At 37.3% G+C, this 22,762-nt stretch overlaps 2 protein-coding genes across 18 annotated transcripts in view; both read left to right on the plus strand.

Moving 5' to 3' along the window:
* The first annotated feature begins 123 nt into the window (after nt 1–123).
* Nucleotides 124–14,330, plus strand: LOC139145407 (E3 ubiquitin-protein ligase RNF10-like). Its single transcript, XM_070716554.1, has 18 exons — nt 124–641; nt 1,282–1,445; nt 1,821–2,020; nt 2,508–2,598; nt 2,922–3,106; nt 3,600–3,804; nt 4,331–4,384; nt 4,657–4,701; nt 5,009–5,072; nt 5,586–5,659; nt 6,024–6,366; nt 6,986–7,119; nt 7,405–7,522; nt 8,040–8,141; nt 8,771–8,938; nt 9,412–9,572; nt 9,979–10,198; nt 12,693–14,330. The coding sequence occupies exons 1-18, from the start codon at nt 542–544 to the stop codon at nt 12,782–12,784; spliced, it is 2,520 nt and encodes an 839-aa protein (XP_070572655.1). The 5' UTR covers nt 124–541; the 3' UTR covers nt 12,785–14,330.
* Nucleotides 14,331–16,737: 2,407 nt separating this feature from the next.
* LOC139145411 (CAP-Gly domain-containing linker protein 1-like) overlaps nt 16,738–22,762 on the plus strand; it is a 57,167-nt gene continuing 51,142 nt past the window's right edge. For 14 of the 17 annotated variants that reach the window (XR_011554918.1, XR_011554917.1, XM_070716560.1 and 11 more), the window contains exon 1: nt 16,976–17,061. The gene's annotated coding sequence lies outside the window, so the exon portion shown is untranslated. Of the gene's footprint in view, nt 17,062–22,762 lie in introns of all 17 variants that reach the window. The other 3 variants (XM_070716562.1, XM_070716568.1, XM_070716563.1) reach the window with 3 other exon arrangements.

Genomic DNA, 22,762 nt, shown 5'->3' on the forward strand with positions numbered 1-22,762 from the left:
CTCTACCAGAAAAAAAACCGAATGTTTATTCCTGTTGTTTTCATCTGCATGGAAGAAAGAACTGAAAATTCAGTTTGAATGTAACGTTAAAACATTTAAAATTTGGAGAGAGCTGGAGGGTTCATATTCGGGTTCAACGCACTGCTGCCCACCTAAATCTCGCAAGTCTAGTCTCGTGGGCAACGAAACATCCGGGCAACTTTGGCTGCTCACTTGAATGTCCACCATTTTACCGGTGGGGAAGTGTACGCTGCAAGCAAATAGTCGTTCAACTTGCCCAAATTTTGGCTTGTCGAGCCAAATTTTGGGAGTGACAGCCGAAGCAAACGCCCGCTTGTGCATCTCAGCACAAGTGTTTCCAGACTTCAAGTCAACGCAATATCTATTTTCAGTGCAAGAAGTATTTACTTTGCACGGAAATATTTCTTTTATTTTTGAGGTAATCATGGAGTTCTGATTTTTACCATGAAGTCTCCGAAGCTCAGTGTCTCTCCAAAGTGCGGAGCGGCCGTTCGGTCATCAGTATTTACTACATTAGTTTATGTTAGAGGAGGGGGAAGAGATGGAAAAGAAGTCTGCTACTCGACAGCCGTCTGTTACACCACCGAACAAAGGTGCGAACGGGGATTCCAAAAATAAAGGTAGGCCATCGATTTTGGACGTCATTCGCGCGCGTTTTAATTGCTTGTATTTTTTTCATGAAAACGCGCCAAAGCTTGTGAAATTGTTTGTGCAAATAAGAAACTATGTTGTCAAAAGCCTGGGGGAGCCGACATCGAAGCCCTAGATATATGCAATCCGGATCTGGACTCTGACTCTAAAATTGCAGTAGGAGATGTTATCACTGACCAAAGCTCAGGTACTAGGTTGGCCTTTCCACCCGTGACGTCATTCCCTTATTGCGTCATTGACAGTGCGCGGACCTATACAACATTAACAGCGGGCGTGTTTTTTTCTGCGACTCTCTTGCACAAGTCTGAGAAACCTGTAGGCCTGGGTAGGCCAACGAATTGTTAGATCAAGTATTGCAAGACGAGCTCTTGCCAAATTTGCTACCCACCCCAACAAATTTTCTTTCCGTTTGCAAAATTTATCTGCACGCTATACATTCGAAAATGAAAGAGCAGGCAATAGAACAAAATAGTTATTCTTTTAGATCAGAATCAGTTTTATCGTGTTTTGCCCTTCGCGGGCCGCTGGCAGAAGCTAAGTCATATTTCGGTTGGTCCAAACACTAGTGCAACTTTGACCTGAATCCAATCATGGGGCCTCGTTTTGCAGATGGTGGTAGAGCAAACAACGGTACTCCAAAGTACAACAGGAGGCGAGAGCAGTCCTTTCCAAGAGGTGAACCAAACTCAGCCAGGAAACCAATTCCCCAGAAAACTAAGGCCATTGACAAGAGACCACGTTCTAGGAATAATAATGGTGGCAGACGTGAAGAGGTATGTATGTAATTATGTCACCAAAATGTTAGAAAAATATAATTGTATCGGAAGGAGGATATTTTACCCATGAGTTGTAGACCAGAGATAAAGTAAGTTTTTGCCACTTCTTGAGAGCGAAAGTATCATGGTGTACTTAAGTCACGATTATAACTGAGACCTGAGGATGCTTTTGGTATAGGACTCTTGAGCCAGACACTGGTGGTCATTGCTCTGTCTGTGTTATGAATCGTTGTAAGGAACAAGTTGAATCTCTAGTACCAATCAGTTACACATGTATCTTGTACAGTGCGTAAAGGAAGTGCCAGTGCTCAAATGAAATTATCAAAACCACTTTCGAGTTTGATTTGCAGAACCACCTCTCACATCTTACAGGTAACAAAGAGCCAAAGGGCTGAGTTTGGTTCAGCTCTTTCCTATGGACCCAAGAAGATCAACTTGAACCATCTACTGAATTTTACATACTCCCCTCGCGAGGGAAGTGGTAGTAGCGGTCAGAGTGGACTCTGGAAGGCAAGGAATAAGTGGGCACACAAACGGGTCCGATACAACAAGGAACAGTTTCTACAAGCCAAGTATGTTATTACAGCATTTCCCGTATATTTATTATTGACTATGTTTGTGATAACTTTCATTTCAAATCCACCAGGTCATTACAGTGATCACAGAAAATATCTTTCTTGCAATATTCTTTACATAGAATTACTTTTTAATCACATTTCCTTGACCTTACATTGAGATATCATCATTTATTTTTCAGAAATATGTTTTGATAACATTGAATTCAAAACATCCATGTTTGCCCAAAGAGTACTTTAACCAATTCAATAAATGTTGCCTGAATGCGTGTACATGGTTTGAATATCTGTAGATAGATTGAAAGTTATGACATGGGCTACAAGTACACTTTATCAGAAGACAAGTCAGAAATGAATGTATCGACTGTCTTCACAGTTGGCAGAAATGTAATGTTAGTGCTTATGAAGGACTCTCGAGTAAATATGTAAATAACTGAAACTATGAAACATTAATTATGTGAATTATCCTTGCTCCTTGGTATAGCTGCCAATTTGTTGTTAATGGGAGTGGAGACTATACAGTCCACGCAGCGGATCCAGACATCCTTGTTGACTGGGAACTCATTGAACAAGTGGTGAGTTAAACTCCAGTTATCTTGGGAAAAAATGAAAACAAAAAATCCTTAAAAAACCCCAAAAATACCAAACAAACCAAAAAACCATACGAGTCACGTGGATACAGTGACAAGACTATTGCAGATCATTAGCTGTGAAAGTTCTGTGTTTTATAATCTAGTACAAACAGTTCTGTGATACCATTTGTGTTTTTCAATAATTTCTATCTTGTATCAGATGGAACGTTGATTACTTGATCTCATTTTTAAACCAAGTTTCTCATGTTCCACTGTGCTAAAACTGTGTTAACAACTAAAGTGTGTATGTTTTGTTATTTTGACAGCGTATCTTCAGTCATGATGTTCCATCGTGTCCAATCTGTCTGTATCCACCCACTGCGGCCAAGATAACTCGGTGTGGCCACATCTACTGTTGGACTTGCATTCTTCACTACCTGTCTTTGACAGACAAAACATGGAGAAAATGCCCAATTTGTTACGAAGCTGTCCATGAGGGAGATCTCAAAAGGTAACGCATATCATTTGATACACCTTGTAAATTTTTCAAGGTGTCTCCATTGCTTCCTGCTTCATGACAAATGATTCATTTCTTGGCCTTTTTATGTCTATATCGACGAGAGATAATGGGATCATAAAATATTAAATCTGTGATTTTCATGCAAACAGTGTGTTGGAAACTAAATTTTATCTACAATTTTCAACACTAGTCCAGGCAAACTAATAATGGTTAAAGTTTTTTAGATCACTGTAATGATCTTCTCATCCTTCTATAGAAAGTCTGATACAATGTCTTAGAGAGCTGTTTAAAAACAAACTTGTTACATATCCGTTCTCTGGCATCACACAAAAACACAATCCTGGACTGTTAGTGCAACATGCATATCAAAACAAAATACAGAGATCTTACGCTGTTGTAATCACAGCCACTACATTATACCAATGTACAAACTCATACTAGCAAAGTTGATTGTTAAATACCTTTTTGTCTCTGTTGCCATCAGTGTTGTTGCCATGGAAACTCATCAGTACATCAGCGGAGAAAAGATCACAATGAAGCTGATGAAGAGAGAGAAAGGTTCCAACATTGCACTCCCTAAGGGTCAGTGGGTGCACACTGAAGCCAGACCATTTCATCTTGGTGAGGAATCTGTTGATACTAGTTTTGTCAAGCTCTTGGTTGCCAGTCCAGATCAGGTTCAGAAGCAGGTAAGCTCATCAAGGTTGTATGCGCCTCGAATATGAAAGACTTTAACTTTTGCTCAAACCCTGCTAAATGAAACTTTCAAGCATTCTCTTACCAAATCAACAATAAAAATTGGGGGTCACCGTACAAATTTTGTAACTAGCGAAACAAAATTACTCAACATTTTTCGATATTTGAAATTCAAAATGGCCATCAAGCCTTTGTTAACTCTATGGGGTGAAAATTGAATTTTAGATTTAAAAAAATACAAAGACCTTGAAAGTTTTTCTGTCTCCAAGAGCTTTAAGATGAGGTGCCACAAGTGGTAGACCAGAAAAGAATTATAAAAATTTGAGAGTCCAACTATCTGTCCCAGAGGCATGCCAAGTGTCTGTTCCAGAGGCATGTTCTCCCTTAAGGTAATATGCATGTTGCCACTGCTGTCCAGTACATGCTTGGGTGTTTTATGCCATTCCTCAGTTATGTGATTTTCAGTCTGTGAAACAGAAACACTAATTAGCCGTCTTTGATTATTAATTAAAATTGCAGATTATCAAGTGTGAGATAGTCGCTTTGGAAACAAAACTTGCTGATAAAGATGAGGTAAGTGTTCTTTTGTCAATATGTTGATGAAGATGTACAGCAGAACAGATACATGTACCATATGACTTTCTACTGATAACCAGGAGTCATCATAGAGAAGAAACCATACACAGTCAGTCTTGTCCTACTGCTTTATGAGAGATTTCCTCCTTTTAGGGGAAAGGGTGATAAACCAACAGACTTTCAAGTGTGTTGGATTAGTCAGAAGAATGAGATAATGTTTGATGGCTACTTTAGGCCGGCTCATGCCATATTCAATTTCTTTGTCACAGGAATCTGAAGTTTCTTTTATCAAGGCGGCAATGGAGTCATTAAAGGTATGTTCTTTTCATTGTTTTTAGCTCAGATATTTCTTGAGCTTATTTATAGCCAGTGTATTGGTAATGCCTGCATCAGTGTGTAGATTATAGGAGAATTTAGTGGAAAGAGACCACTTATAAATGCTTATATGTTTATTTGGAAAAAAAAATATTTGGCAGTTTTCACTGCGTGAGTGTCTGATGTATTGTAACAACAACAAATCAGAATTTGCCTGGCATAGCTTAGTGAAGGAAGGTCTCCAGAAATTTTGTACAACAGAGAGAGAAGAGTCCAGTAAATACATGTATTTTGATTTTGTTTCAGTCGAGAGAAGAAAGATTAAAATCACAGGACAATGACTTGAAATCTTTGGCATTGGGAATGGAAGGTAAGAATCTTGCAAGAAATGTAAATAATCAAAAAAGTTTTTTGTCTAGATATTAATAATGTATAACTTTTTATTTCTTGTGTGTTGGTAAATCAGACAAACTAATTGGTAGAATGTCAAAGTTAAATTTACTACTGCAAGATATACAGGATGTAAATTTTATGGTGCTCTTCTTTGCTTTAATCATATCTACAACTATTGACATCAGAAATGTACGAGGCAATGAAGCTTGGACTATTATTGACAAGACACCATGAAAATGATGCAAGAGTTTGGACACTCGTTCACAGCATGGTCTTCAGCATTTTCACTAAAATGCACTCACTGGACTTAAAAAAGTACAGAAGCTTTTGCAAAGTGAATACATTGCTTGTTAAGACAGCTCTGTACAAAGTGTAGAGAGTGTCAAATGAATGTTAAAGTGTTCAGTGTACATGGTGTGTACCATATGAGATGTGTGTGTTTAATTGACATACTTCCTTTGTATTCTTTTTTGTTTTGCAACAAATTCAGGGGTGAAGATTGAACCCACTCCCACTGACAAAGAAGTGAAAGAAGATGCAGCAGTGAAATGGGTCGGACAACAGGTTAGAATGTCTTCATATTGGTGGGCATCTCTGTCAGGAGGGAATTGAAATTAATATGCATGTGTACCAACATTTGTCAACTTTCATAATCTTCAAAACATTGTCATATAGTTTACTCAGTCCGGTGCTAGATTTGTGCCAAAGAGTTATCACTACAGTGACACACTCAAAAATGTTTAGGGACTGGATTCCCATGTGTTGGAAATCTAGCCATTGTACCGGCTATTTTCTGAAGCATGGAAGGCCGTGAAATGCCAGCATGTGAATATGATATATCACCCTATAAAACTTGACTGTTTTCACAGCGTAGTTGCTGCCTATCACTTAGATGACATCTGTAATACATATCCTAACCCCTCCACAGGATGTTGTGACATACGCTTCTGCTTTCGATGATGAAATCCTCCCCTGTGTTGTGGACGATGAGGTGACATCGGGCAGTCCCCCAGCTGACCCTGCCTCGGCAGCGACCAGCGATCAGGCCTCTGCTGCCAACATCGACATACCACAAATGAGTAATAATCAAAACGACGACGATTCCCTGTCAACATCTGTGAAGTCCCTGGACTCTACTCCGGGAGAACCTGAAAATGCAGGGGTCTCGTATGACGGTGATGTTTCTGAGGACCGCGGAAGTTTGCTTGAGGAGAGTAGTCATGTGACAGCAACAGCTGTTGAAACTGGACACATGTATTACTTCTATCAAGGTGAGACATGGAAGAGGTTGTAAGCAGTGATTTTTGCAGGTCTCACATATCTACTGTTGAGTAGTCGGCATTCGGTACAACAGCATGTATGTACAGAGTTCTACATGTGATGTCTTTTGTTGGTTTGCTTTAAATATAATTTTCTGATGTTGTGTTTTTATCAGCGTATTTTTGATAATGTCATGGTGTATCATATGCAAGAAGACATTTCTTTGATTTCAGTTTTGTGGGATAAAGTATCTGATTTGACTAAATAGTAGATTGGATGAAACTAAACACTGTCAAAGCTAGAAAGTCAACCAGAGCCAGAAATAATGTACATCACTGCCACCAAGGGCCAGAAACAACATTCATTATTGCCACTGAGGGCGCTATATTGAATCCCTTTTCAGAGCCAACTGTGTCAATCATGGTCAAATGAGTCTTGGACTCAGAAAATGTTACTTTTCGGTAAACTGGCATGATGTTACTCCTTTGTTAAGACATGAAATTACCTTGACACACACAGGCAATATTAATTACACTGAATTCTTACCCAGCCATGGTATTTTTCACTGAATCTTTTTATCATGAAACAACACAGCTAACTCATACATATGCTTGGTTATCTAACCAACAGCTGAAGATGGTCAGCACCTGTACTTGCATCCCATCAATGTGAGGTGCTTGGTGAAGGAATACGGAAGTCTGGAGAAATGTCCTGAAACCATCACTGCTAATATCATTGAAATTGAAGGATATTCCATGACAGAGGTAAGGAACACAAAAATTGTCTTCCCTTTTCACAGCAATACTCAATTGATGTAGTAATCGTGTTCGTGATTTTGTTGTGACAGGTATATCTGTACTTTGTTTTAATTAAGAATTTGAGCAAGAATCGCAAATGAAGCATTTATCAAGAAGCTAAAAAAATGAGTTTCAGAAAATCCTGGTAACTTGAGCATATGTAGTGATGCAAATAATTTGATATTCTCAAAACGAGGAAGTAGTCAAATCGTGTAGAGAAATCACTTTCATCATAATGTATTCCTGTTTCAGGATTTACGTAAGCGGCTTCGATATCTCCATCACTTGCCTCTGACCTGTGAATTTGGTGTGTGTGAGCTGAAGTTGACTGCACCAGTCATATCAAAGGACACCATTGAAGCATTTTCTGGTAAGGCAAGATATTATCACCAGTAATAGCGGTTACTTTATTTACAGTAAAGAGTGTTTTGTGGATATAATGAGAGAGGCTAAATCTATAAACAGTATGACTAATAGATAATGGTCGGGGTATTCTGTAATAGGTTATTTACCATCCTTAAAAAGATTGGAACCAAAAATTGGGAGGGGGAAACAAATTGATAACATCAACTGGAAGTGCCATAGCAAGCAAAATTGCCACATCTGCTGCAACTGTATGTAAGCAACAATGTTGAATTTTTCTTGAATAAATTTATTCCACATGTGTCAAAAACATGGAATTCTCCGGCAAAATAAAATGCAGCTTGGCATTCAGTGTAGGACAGATGGCCCACTTTGGTCGCATTAAAAGTAAATTGGTAGTTGACGAGGTGACAATTTTGACTTGATACTTATAATTTTTTGCTAAAATTTGTCATGAAAATATTTTGTTTTGTGAAGATATTTCTAAGTGTGTGTCATCATCTGTTGTTACTGACACCAAACAGGTGACTTCTTGAAGAGGAAGAAGATGAGAGACAAGAAGGCAAAAGATGAGAAACGGAGAGACAAGCGAATCCAGATTGAAGAGGAGAAGAAGTCTGGCAAATGTAAGCATGGCTAATTCTTTGCAAGATTCAATTCCAGGCTTCTACTCACCTGCAGGTTATTTGTGAGTACCTTTCATGTCAAGAGCGTAGCTGTGTATTCTAGAGAACAATCGTCCCATTCATTGCCAATGTACAGTACTCACAGGATGCCTGGGGATGTGTGAGAGAGCCCACATTTGTCTATTGTGGTAGCATATGGAGCATTGTGCATTAGTCTCATAGTAGTACATGTGCAGATTACAGGATGAATACGTGGTCCTTCATTTGTTAAAGAGTTCATGATGGCAGAAGACAATTTAAAAAGACAATTTTCAAATGAAGTGTGTGTTGTTGATCACGTATCTGTTGCAATTTACAAGTATAAATCCACCAGAAATTCTTTATCATGTAGCTTTCTTTCAATAGGTGTGATGCAGCTTTGTGAATGGTTTCAGGAAAAAGTGTAGTAATAGACAATCACCTTTGTGGAGGACAGATAAAAGCACAGAGGTGTTGATAGAAGAGATTGCACTTATTCCATGGTCATGTTATTTTGAAACTCTGAGTGATGAAAACCACCCTACAGATTCATTATTCATGATTTGAACAAATCTAGATAATCAATGGTTTTCTCTTTCTAACATTGCCAGATCCAAGGCCCAAACTCGTCTTGGAAAGCAACAGACAGTTTCCAATTTGTGGTTCCCATGATGCAGCGGCATCTTGGATATCAGCTGGAGGGATTCAACCGTCAAGTCCATCTTCTGTTGTCTCCAGTGGCTCTGATGGCAGTCAGTATGTGTTCGGAAGCCCAACAGGTGAGCTGCTTTTGTGCTTCCCAAGTGTCTTGTATATGTGTATTGTATACTCCTTTCTCTGGACAGAGAATACTTTAATACAACCGCTAGAGATCCCAAATTCTGAAGTGTTTCACTCTAGCTGTCAGAGACTAACTCAATGTTTACCCAGAATGCCACTATATCAACACTTTCCTGCTCATGTTTTCTGTAGTTTTCAGTCAATACCCACGGGTCATTTAACCACATTGGACAACACAGTGACTGGTAGCTTTGTGGACTGTTATGTTTTTTGTTCTTTTGCAACTGAAAAGCAGTGTGGGATGTAATGTTGGAGATATTTTTTTTCACATTTGATTTGTTCCGTGGCTATAATCCAATGAATTAAGTGTATTTTCACATTTGATTTGTCCCATGCCTATAATCCAGTGAATTACATGTAACTCCACAACATAGCACTCACCAACAGTACAAATATTTCATTGACTTACAAGACAGTACACTGAATCCTCACGCCAGGGAGTTTACACCGGGATCTCCACCGCCTCCACAGCCCATAGTTGGCAGTGTGGATAGCGTTGGCAGTATGGAGAGTGCTTCCAGCGTTGGTAGTCCGCCAGACAGCCATATGCCCAGACCACCTTCATTTGCTGATGTGAGTCATCTAAAACTGATTTCTAAAACGATTCTGTTGTTTGAGGAGACAGACAAATTGTGGTTAGCATTGACAAAGAATTCATTATGTTTGTATGATAATTTGGCTTCATAAGGTTTTTTAGGCTTTCAACATAATTTCATCTGGTGTCATTGATTCTCATATACTACCAAAACAACAACTCTTGTAACCATATCTTCTACTGTCTTCATTTCTTTGAGATCATGGTATTTTATGGGGTACCCTACACAAGCACAGCTTATCAAATAACCTTATTGTATTTATGAATGCAAATAAAGTAAAAATACACCTTTCAGTTTCTGTTACCTCCAAAGGATTAGAGGGACAACTCAGAATAATTCCTCAATAGCGTTACTCATACTGAAGTCTTTTTTTCTATTCACAGATGCTTCGTGCTGGCAAAACTAAAGAAGCAATCCCGAGGAGGTCCTCGGTGCCAGCCAAGCTTGGACAGCCAAACCCCATCCAGCAACTGTCACCGGACAGCAACGACAGCGACCCTGAAGATTTCATCCCGGTTCCTCTTTACAAGGATGCATTCAGTGACGCCATTCAATCTGCCATGGACAAAGCGGCACTGGATACATCTGCAGCAGAAAAAGCAGGTTAGTATCTTTCACCGATACCCCTAGCCTCAATGAGCTGTGTTGAATTTGTGGATATTGATTGACTTTAAAAATTAAGTTAAGATTGAGGTAATTCAGTAAAGCATACAGAAATGAAAATTATATGATTGGTAATTAATTGAGAAAGTTGTAATGAATATATCTAAATCACCTCTCAAGCTGTCCACCCAAATTTCTTAATTTCTGAAACAGAATTTCTGAATTGTTAGCCAGTTCGAGAATTTTTTGAGTCGGCTCTTTACCAAAAAAATAATGTAAAGTTGTTTTAAGTCATAAAAAATCTATTTACATAATCAAATTGGCTAAGAGATGTCACTGCTTGCATGGTAATACTAAGTTCAAAAATTAAATTCCAAAATTTTACACATGCACTGCTGAAAGAAACTTGAAACTGTTCCCTTTTATTTCGTAACCAGGTTAGCAGGCAACTGTTTTGAACCAGAGAAGCCAATTACCTCAAATTCAAATTTGTTTCACAATGACCATTTTCGCTGAGTTCCCTCTGAGAGAAAAAAAAATTAGGTTTTACTTAATAAAATTGAGAGCACTGAAACTTGCTTTTCCATAAAAGTTTTGAAAGTAAATCTGATCAAGTTGTAGACCTGCAAAAGACTTGAATTTTGAGAATCCAAAAATCTATCCCCAAGGTAGAGTCTAACTCAAATAGTGTGTTGTGCAAAGTTCTGTGTTAGGCCCCCCAAAAATTGTGCTGTTCCGATTACATGGTTTTCAAAAATAGGGTAGGTAGGTAGGGAAATTTTTTTTATTTCTCAATGTGCATTTTGTACGCGTTCAAACAAACTACCAGTGAACAATTGCCTCATGAAATGCACTCAAATTGAATACCAATTTATTAAAATAAAATATTCATCAGTAGAATTGAAGTGTGTTGTTTATTAGACTGCCACGGAAATTGATATGGCTGAATTACAATTCTTTGACAGGAAAGTGAACTGTTTATCCACAGGTAAGTCTGACTTATAAGAACTGACACAACACAATATTTACTGTCATCAATGCAGTGTTTCATCTAGGATACTATACCTGGGGGATTGGTCCCCCTCTCCTGGAATTTTTGAGGGGGATTTTAAAATTTTTGGGGGATTTAACTGAAACATTTAAAGACATCTTATGTAAGTTTTATGTTGCAGTGATGTCACTTGTGATATACATACTACAAGCCATAAATCACTTGCTTACACAATCCAAGCAGCTGGCTCCAAACACCATCCTCTATAAGATTTTTTCAAAAGTCAACAAATTTGGGTATCACTGTTGTGAATGTATAGGGCTTCCAAGAGTGGCGGACGGCTCATTAATATTCATAAGCTTTAATATCCCTAAAATTGTAGCATATTCCCCCATGCTTAAATATTCTGTATGTTTGTTTGCACATATTCTGTAAGTTTGCTTTCATAGAGCTTAATGTACATTCAAACATCAAAATTAACAACAGCCAGCCATTCCCGCTGTACCTTCAAGGGATTTTTTCATTTTTTACTGAACTGTGTGCACTACACCAACCAAGAAAAAAATCTATTGTAGTTATAAAAGAATGTTTTGTAGCTCCTGAAAAAAATAATGTGCTTGTTTGTCATGTTTTTACTGTGCATATATCATCCCTCACTACTGTAAGTTTGGATCAACATTGCCATTTGCAAACCAGTGAGCTGTATTTTTGTAGTGACCCAGCTGGTCTCATAGTTTTGTGCGCAGACTGAGTAGAGCTAAAACGAACAACTTGGAGGGTCAGATCCCTTGTTTTGAATTGAATGCGGAGTCGAGTTTTACTCGATGTCAGATTTGCTTCAGTTGCTTTTTTTCAGTCATTTTAGAATGGGAAAATAACATACAGAAAGGTTGGTTGTCACCGACAGTTAATTTTAGGGTTTGATTGCTCCGAAAAATGAGTCAGTGTCTGTTCACTGAATTCAAAAAACGGGCCCATTGACACCACAGCTTGCTTGCTTGTGCAGTCTGCACTGAACACGTTTCTGTAACAGTAACAGTAAAGCCCATTTTTTCTTGTCAATTTTGCCATCAGAATTATTTTCAGAGTGTTATGGACATTCATATGATGCACAAAAACCGTCAGTTTGTCTCCTTTTCTCAATCGTACAGAGATGATGTGACACAGAAACCTTATCGGGCTAGGGCAATGAACTTTTGTGAACGTAACTCTCAACTGGCTGATAGGCTTTCATATGCAAAATCAGCGTACGGAAATTAACGTGTGGTATTGTTTCAACAGCATTTTATTGAAGTAGATCAAAAAATCAAACTAAAATTAGTTTCATGCGTTTCACGTTTTTTCATATCATTATTTTTACTTCCAGGTTTACGAAGCTCTAAAAAGTCTAGGGTCGGGGGATAAAATTGGGGTATGTAGGGTAATCGGAACATCACATATTTCTTTTTTTTGGCCTTAATTCACTTCTGTGTTCACTTCTCTTCATAAATTTCCTTTTTACAGATGAGTCTGCCAATACCAGTGGTGGAAGGAAAGGCAAGAAGGGAAAGAAGAAACAGCTGTTATTTTCAACTTCTGTTTTCCGCTACAAATAATCATCGCAGCATATTGCATAAAACTCAGAGCATTGTTATGATAATTCCGCTATTGACCTGTCACAGTCACTGTGTCAAAGTGCATCTTTATAATTTTACACATGTATATGTTTAATAGTGGACGGCATTAGGTATAATCGGAGCATGTTATTTGAACTTTGCGTTCTTCTTTAGGAATTTTACAAAGAATGGATAAAATATTAGCATTACATCTGCTATAAAAGATTCTTTTGTTTTAATTTTGTGTAAATATAAGCATACAGGGGTAAACCCACTACAACAGAGGGAGAATGTAGCCCTGCTGTGATGAGTATCTAATGTACAACCTCCAATCTTTGGACCCATTGACACCCATTTACCTCACTTTAAATTGACCCATTGCAACCAAAGCAAGTTGTATTCACTCAGACGGCAGGGGTTAATGGATGAATTTAATCAAAATGCCTGAGAAAAGACTTAACGAATGTTTCATCGTTGTCTTGAAGAAGACTGGTGTGAAATTAAATCTGGAAACAAACTGCTTAATTGTTAATTGACTGAAATGACTAAAATTGTTGTAGTCACACCAGTTTGTCAATAAAAGTATCAACATTTAGTTGGTCTTTAGTTGCCAGTCAAAAGAATCCCACTGAATGATGATAACCAAGGTGCATATATCATCACACTCAAAGTTTCAAAATTAGACCAGGGCTTTATTTCAAAGAATGTGCCAGAAAAAGCTACAATAAATTCATTGCAATGAACTTTATCACAAAAAAATACAGAAGGTGATGTTATCAAGGACATGTAACATAATTGTGTATGCCTTTTTATTAATTAAAATTTTTGTAACTGGCCAATAATTTTCATTTAGTGCCAAGGAGAGTCTTGTATCTGTCAGCTGACTTTGGCTAGTTCTGTTCAAAACAGAGGATTGTATCTGCATGCAGTTAGTAAAAGTCACAATGGCTTCTCCAGAACTTTTATAGGGCATGAGAATTTTTCAGAAGTCTGTTGAGGCAAATTAATTTTGCGTAAAAATGGGCAAAATAAATTTAACAACTATTAGAACCCTGTTAACCACAATACCACGCTTTCGTCCTTATGTAATTTGATGATCAGAGTAGGTATAATATATACAAAGCGGGGATTTCTGGATCTGAAATAATGGAAAGGTTTAAAGACCTATCTGTAAGTAAAGTTGGCATTCTTTACAATGAAAAAGCGTATAATGTAGACTGCATTTCTTGCAGTTGGAAGAACTGTGACAGAGACATAGAAATACCTTATTATATCAAATATTAAAAGTTGCTGAGAGTTTTTGTTCACAGTGGTAACATCTCAAGCAAACTGGGCAATTTAGTTTAAAAAATTTTATGGTCAGCGAAGTGACTTTTTTCAGTTTAAGTATAGTAATAATAGAGACTTATTCAGACACAAAAGTTGCAAATGCGCACATTATGAGCTTTTTGTGAAATGGTTTATTGGTGATGTCCAATATTCGGAAATAGATAACTGTTATTTCTGCTATTGTGAAATAAAAGCATTTTCATAAAGGAGCAAGCAATGCAGGGTTTGCTGTGCATTCTTTGTGCGTGTCCCTGGTGTTTGTGTTATTTAGATGTTGTAGTGGTTTGATGAGATTGTTGAAAGTGCAAAGTGGTGAAAGATGCTGATGGAAGATCAGCAAACTGGAAAGTGCTTGTAGTTGCATGTGATGACATTGATAACTTTGGTACTGCAAAGCCTCGTGGGTATTTATCAGAGGCATGTGTGTGTCAATCTGAAATTATGCAAATTTCTTTGTAGTCTACTCTCAATAACTTTATGACAGGTGGTACCAAGCTCTTTCTCAGCATTTAAAGGTCTAATAATTCTATTAAACTTGATTTTTACTAGTTTTTGAATGTCTACTATAATTTCTTGTTCTACTCCCCAAAGCATGTTGAGATGCACAGTATTCAGCTTGTCAACTCAGTCCATACATGTACTGACTATATTGTTATTGTTGACCAGTGAATACTGGTGTGGACAACATGTAGACAACAGAACATTTTACACAAACAGACAATATGATCATAAAGTAAGTAGTTGTTACAATATGCTTTTATGAGTAGCACAAGAATTTGCAATTGGCATAAAAAAACAAAACAATGGAAAATCGTCAAAAGTTAGTCACATTTGAATATGTTATTTTGAGCTCATTTGAATTCAACTCTCTGTTGTTCAGTGCATTGAACATGTAAGTAAACTTTCTTCACACCTGTTTTCATCTGTACAGTAGGTATGCCACACTATGAACAGCCAGAGAGTGAACTTGTTACAGGCTATTATCGCTCCTGAGGAATAATCTTAGTTGAGATTGTGATCAACAGAAATATCCATTCTTGTACACATACGTCCTGAGAATGGATAAATATGATTGGGGAAAATCTTTACAAATAACTTTCTTTCAATGACTTTATCAGTGGTTGAATTATTAGGGTATGTCAAACTATGCTGTGATTGTGAAATTGTGGTGCAAGAGTGTATCTTTTTTATGTTGTATTACATAATGATGAGGTAAGCATGACTCAATGTGCATTCCCAAATGTAGAGTGCTTGATAAAACTGCAATTACCCACACCAATTAAGGTATATTACTGGAGATTCACCTCTAGCCTCTGTTCAGTGATAACGGTTCAAACCTGCAAATTTTAACAAACATGCAAAAAGAATTCTACCAATACTTTCCACCACACTGATCTCGCTGAAACATCTTTTTTCTTCATAATTGATATCATGGAACAATCAAGACTTTGTTCAGTTTATTACTTTGTCTTGCACTGAGACACATTGCGATGAAATTCCACATGGCCTTTGCTTGCAGGTCATCTTTAAAATTATATTGAAATTCAAATTATGTGTAGTAGCAGTAATATAGTATTAGAGGATTGTTCTGATGTTAAAAGGATGCTCTTGGTGGTCACCAGGTGGGGGTGGGGGGTGGGGGAATGGTCGATCCACTCATATGGAAGCAAGGGTAAATAAATAAACAAATAAAAACAAAACCCAAATATTCAACCAAATAAACAAACAAAACGAAATAGACAAATATAACAAAAGCATGAACAAAAACAAAATAAAGAAATAAATCAATCAATCAAACAAGTTGTAAAATCATGAATTACAAATATATAAACAAACAAACCTCAAACAAACAAATAAATAAAAACATAGATAAACCAATTATTAAATGAATGGATGTAAGAGAAAATATATTGAATAAGAATTGAAATAACTGAACAAACAACACATTTAACATATTCAAAATGCGATGTCAGTATCACTACCCAGTATACTTCCACTGAGGTCGCATTTTGTACATGTTGCACATGTTGTTCACTGTCTACTTGATTATTTCAATTCCTGTTCAAGTTATTGTTTTCTGTTATATTTATTAATTAATATATTTATCTACTTATTTGTTTGTTTGGGTTTTACCTTTTGTTATTTGCTCTTTAATTATCACTTGTTTGTTTTTTGACTTTTGGGAGGTTATGTCTTCGTTTTGTTTTGTTTGTATTGTTTTCGGTTTTTTGTTTGGTTTTATTTTTTTTAAAGTTTGTTTGTTTATCCTGGCTTCCCTGTGATCCATTTAGCTGGTTCTTCCTCTACTACCTACACTCTACACCCAACAAATATTCAAAAACGTACAACTGAAGCCTTTTGTCGCAAAGAGGCTAGTGGTTGACGGTGTGCGCGTAGAATATCTTGGGGTCTCTGCGCGCAATAATTTGGTACAATATATCTGAAAATTATTTTTTCCCCTTCTTATTTTGTTCGAGTGGCATATCTTTATAATCTTTCTGAAATCTCTGTCATCTTCTGAGCACAGGCCCTTTTCTATTACATTAAAAGCGCTATCAACTACGGTGGTAGCTGAACTTCTGAGCGCCCCCTGCTTTGCAAAGTATGTACAGCTTGTCACCTGAGCCTCAATTTGAAGACAAGTTGGATCACCGACATGTAAATATACGCTTCCACAGAAGAAAGAAGTGCACCAAACTTCATCAAAGCATTGAGGACAAAAATAATTGAAAATTCTACTCAACTCGATTGCCGTAATGTTTTTGTACGAATGGTTATTTTCCTATTTGGAAAACACGGTTAACAACCTATACGCATACCGCGGAGGGATCTACATTTACAGTGTTCGCCATTTTGAATATTAATGAACTTCCGGAAGCTATCTTTACTGAATCTTCCGTCATTCCACATCGAGCTTCGGACACAGGTATTTACAGAACACTGGACAGGTAAGTCTGAAAATTATCCGATTCAGTGCCATTTTTGAGAACTCCGGGAGTATTCAGATACTGATTTCCACCTCTGTTCGTTGGAAATCTTATTTTGCTGAACTTGAAACAATTCTGTTACAGTGCCCTGCGTCGTTGGAGCACATATGCGTGATGAATACACGGTACAGTCTTGTGTACTGTCAACGTTACGTTGCATGCATGCACTGTGAAAGCGATGATGTGGGAGTGTCCGTGGTGGGCAGCTCATTTGCTATATCTTGCCTAGTGTTGTTCGCTTCATCGCGACTTACAAACAAATCAGTACATGAGCAGGACATTAAATTTTATATCGTAAGCAGTATTCTATTTCGTGCGTCATGCATTTGTAATACTGAGAAACAGTTTCGCAGATTGATGTAGTATAAAATTGCACTTGTAGTGCACAATAAACTCCGTCCAGAATCACCGAATATACGTACGTTGGCCAAGGTCTTCTCAAACTGTTATTCACGTCGGACTTCAAATTTGCGATTTTTAATCATGGGCAGTGAATATCTAAATGAAAACTGCAGCTTAAGTTTCAGGGGATCTGTTAGTTTTGGTTTCGAGTATGGAAAATTTTCGATAAAATTATTGTATGATAATGAGATGAATAAGGGTGACTAATGTAATGAGACTTACACTTTACACAGCGTTGGCAGCATGCATAGCCTACATTAGATAAGCAGCCTGCTACATTTACCAAGACGAACGTTCACAGATTTTAGAATTAAATATTTTCATTCATGCCCTCGTACGTTTACCTCGAGTCTTGACATGTGAGTCATATTACTATTTTCAGCGAAATTATCTAATTTCATTTGTGTGAGGTGTGAGCATTTAGAATGGAACGTTAAATTAACAGACAATAGGGAAGAATGCTGGCCGTGTAACGGTAAATTTCATTAATTGAGATACAAGAAAGACAATTGATGCATCCTGAACATAGCCTCAAACATGTCATTCTGATTAAAGAGTATGTTACCATACAGACAGCGTCAGGTATTGCATTGTGTGTGCCAGGTGATAAACTAACATGCTCTTTTGGTGTGTCAGCAAGCACAAATCACGGTCCATGTGTGTAGGTCAGGAAATTTGTAATGTCTTTAAAGTTTTTGTATGGCAACTTCAACCTTGTGCATGGTTTATATGTTCAGTGGTCAGTATTCGAAAGCTGTATTGTGGCGAAAGTTCTGGATTTCAGAATGGTCAAATATTGGAAGTGTGCTGATATGTTTGCCATGTACACAAAGTGTAACTGTTATAGTAGCTATCAACAGAATGCCACAGGTAGTACCCAAGTTGTGTTGGAATGTATCAGTAATAAACATTTCAATGATGCCAGGAGCTTTGTTGTACCTGGATGCAAAGTTTCGATGTGCAAATGCCTTTATTGGAAATTTTGGTCTGTATGCATACATGTAATATGACTTGAAGATAGTTATTATACTGCATTAGTTTCATTGTGTTCTCTTGGCAAAAGAAGTTATTTTTTAATTAATTAAGTGAGAGATTGTTTCTAATTAATCCAGAACATGCCTATTGTTTTGTCTCTTTGGTATTTTTTCAAAATTCCAACTCTCAAGCAAGTGATACAGGCTGAAAATGTTGAATAATATGTAAACGACTGCTGACACATACTGGAACCAAAGACGTGTAAATAGGATTTAACAAGACACAGCAGAGTTGCCTATGGATTTTCTCAGTCAAAACATAAGTCAGATCTGTTTTTGGAACAGAACTATTTCAAATTACTGCTCATCAGTAAAAGTAAGTTGAATTTATTAGGATACATTTTTGACTTAATTTGTGAAGTATAGGTTTCTGAAATTGTAAACAAATTCACAATAAATTGTATTTTTGAAAATCTTTCATAAAATTCAATACTAGATATCCAGGTATGGTAGACTGTTCTGTTAGGGAAGCATATGTACTGGTAATCATGAGTTTGGATATGGCATGTGCCTATTTGCATAGCTTTACCGTCCGTCATCCCTTCTGTTTTAAAGGGGAAGTTCACCAAGGATGATTTTTATATATGTGCTAGCTTTGTGGTCACTTACCCCGGAAAAGCTATTTTCACCATTTATAACTCGCAGATTTTTACAAAAACCGATAGAAATAGTACAGGAAGTTTTCCATATAATTTGAATCATGGGAAAAAAGCACCAAGCTTGGAGCTTGCATAATGTGATATGGAAGGGACCATTTTCTCATGGGTATGGCATTGTCCACTCACCCATGCTTAAACCAGGCTGTGCGTATTTAGGTAACTTTTGTTTATACTGAGTATCCTTGCATAAACGATGATTCACTCATAATAAACTGTCCACTGTCAGATTTTGTGTTGCTGTTTACTACTGTGTTACTGTGAGAGGACAATGTGGAGGCCATACCCGTCCAAAGATGGTCCCTTCCATATCACATTATGCAAGCTCCAAGTTTGGAGCTTTTTTCCCATGATTCAAATTACATGGGCAACTTCCTGTACTATTTCTATCGGTTTTTGTAAAAAATCTTGCGAGTTATAAATGGTGAAAATAGTTTTCCTGGATAAATGACCACAGAGCTACAACATATATAAAAATCATCCTTGGTGAACTTCCCCTTTAAGTTCTTTTACTTCAGAGAAGGGTCATACAGTATTTGTATTATATACATTAAGTGTAACTGTTTAATTATAGACCCTTGAAGGTCTGTGGTTTAATACAACCAAACTTCAGAATTTCAAAATTGTTACATGTAAATGGAAAGTGATTTTGATCATTGTTTGATACATACCTACACACCGTGGCATTGTTACATGTTAAAGTTTCTTACAGTCCAGTAGCAACCTTAACACTGTACAGTTCACGTTTGATATACTGCACTAGTTTTAATGCGACCTTGAATTACAATAAGGTCAACTGTGTGCAATTCTTGTGCTGGGCAACGTGTAAGGTGTATATATAGGTGTAAACCTGTGAATATCTGAGAGTCGATAGCGCAGAGGTTAAGTGGATTACAATAGCTGCTGCTGTTTTGTGAAGTTAGGCAGGTCAATCCAAATGTGAATATTGCAAGCCTTGTTTTTTATAACAAAGATGTGAAGTCCACTGTCAATAGGGTACAAAGGTCACAAAATCTCAGGCAGTGGACCCATAATTTGTGTGACTCATTCTTGCTAAGTCTGTCCTATACTACCATTATTAGCAAACTATTGGCGTTCCAACATTTTATCTCCTCATGATTAAATTGCCAAGATTTTTTACGAATCTGTTAAGCCATGTTGTTTGTATTAAATGAACAGAGTGTTTACCATTTCTATAGGTGTAGGTGTGAGTAGAAAGTTCAGTGAGCTCAGCGGAAGGTTTGATGAGGTTGCTCATAGACTTAGAAGGTCGCCTTTTTGGTTTGTATCTAGGAAAGGGCTTTTCTCCATGTGGTGTACAATACCTTCATGTGGTGTTTAAAGTTACGCATGCCACCTTGTGACTTTATCAAAATATTGTAGAATGTGAAAACTTGCAATTTCACATACAAATACATGTACATTTGGCTAGATTATCTATTCTGCACTCTCACATTCTCAGCTGTTAGTCCAGTTATCGTGCATATTGGAATCTGGTGCACTGTGATATTACAGAATACTATCATTACATTGTAATAAGACGTGTATCTCATTCTATAAGTATCAACAAAGCAAGCATAGATGAAGCATAGAATACCTGGCATAGTTTTACTGACAGTGCTGAAGACTAATTTGCAGAGAGATGCTACCTGGACAGACTTTGAAAAGGGTGATAAAAGTCAACAGTGGTAGCCCACTGGCCACACCTACTCCTCCACTTAAACTAAAAGCAATTATTTATCGATCGAATGCTACTCATAACAGCGGAAATGAAAATACCAGGGCTCAGGGTCATGTAGGGCTATTGTTAAACTTGGTCAGTGTTTTTTCCAAATCTTTGAGATACAGAAAATCAATGCCATTTCTGTTGTCACTGTAGATGATATTGAAAAGAAATTTTGGTAAATTTACTTGAAAAGCAAAGTAATATAACAGGGGAACCTGGGCACATATACCTGCGCCACCTTTAACAAAAGCACTGTGGGTGACAGGAGTTTTGTATAGCTTCTAGGCACTCAAAGAACATTAAGAGACTTCTGGGCATTGCATGCTTTATAAATGATAGCTGTAGCGTATAGAAACATTGTTACATGAAAATCAAAGGAAAGCCAATGCACAGACCTCCAAAGGCGCTAACAAAAATGGATGTTTTTGAAGGCAGAAGGGATGCATGCTTTTTCATGGCAGCTACTGTACAACACAGACTGACTCCACTGACTAGCAAATTTTACAATATCTTGCCACACCTGCGTCACCTGAATCAAACTTCATGTTTGATCATCACACTTTAAACCATGATGCACATACAGATAGTTGATCAGAAAGTGAAAAAGAAGAAAAAAAATATTGTTCCGTTCTGTCATAGCAGAAAATAATCTTTGTCTCGCACAACATCATTGCTATTCCCCTGCGCAAGTAGGTACCCTGCCATTACTGTCAATGTATCAATGTGTGGTTACTGAACAGTAATATGATGCAGAAGTCATATAGTTTATACTGCTCAGGTTAAGTGCCGAGAAATTTGAGAAGGGCAGCTGTTATTTTTGTAAGAGAATTCTGCATTGTTGAACTATCCAACAAAAAAACCTTTCCGTCAAAATGTTTCTCTTTGCTATCAGAACAAAGATTGTATTTACAAATCATTGACAAATCAATGTGCAAAAAGTGTTTACTCATTTAATGATTTTGTTGTGTGAACAATTAGATTGGTTGTGTCAGTTATATCAAAATTTACCTGGCCACATGCGATTTGTTAGAGCACACATATCACAAAGGTAGACTTCAAAAAAGTTGCTGATGAAGGGAGGTAAATCGTAATTGCACTTCTAAATTTCTTTAGTCTTTTTTTAATCATTTGAGGCAATCTTATGATGAGTTCCAAACGTCACATTTACATAAAAAAGTATACTCTGTGTAGGTTGTTCATGTAGGTGCTGAGAATAATATAACAGTGCTATTCAGGACAAAACCTGGCATCCTTTTCATTTAACTCAATGACCCCTGAGGTCCTTCAGTACAATGGATGGGTCCTACACCACCCGGGTTGATTCTTGAATGGATTTTGTTTTCTTGAAGGTTCAACTGATGGGTATTGTTCATGACTTTCTGTCCCACTCAAGTGTATGATGTCACGACAACAACAATGCGCTATTGTTTTACAGTAAATGTTCATGTCCTGTCATGTAGCAGTAATGACAGTTGTAGCTCTGAGGTGACTCAAGTCCAGGTACGGGCACATTGTCCAAATATTACAACCCGTAGGCTGTTCAGCTGACTTTTGAGTTATGTTGCCTTCATGCCGTGTGAGTTCAGAATCAGAGTAGATAAAATATTTGCACCACCCAAGGAAAACATACTGTACAGTGCAAAGTTCTGATTTATGTGATCTTGCTGTCTGTGATTGCAATGTATACACTTCAGCCATGACAGATCAAGTGTTTGCTGTGGCTTGCCAATGACATAAATAATTTCCAATCATAAATTCTTGGTGGTGATTGTAATGTGTACAGTGTTCGGTGTGACCTTCCAGTGGCAAGAATTATTTCCTACCATAAATTCTTGGTCGCCTTT

The sequence above is a fragment of the Ptychodera flava genome, chromosome 12 (genome assembly GCF_041260155.1).
Source record: "Ptychodera flava strain L36383 chromosome 12, AS_Pfla_20210202, whole genome shotgun sequence".
Classification (NCBI taxonomy): domain Eukaryota; kingdom Metazoa; phylum Hemichordata; class Enteropneusta; family Ptychoderidae; genus Ptychodera; species Ptychodera flava.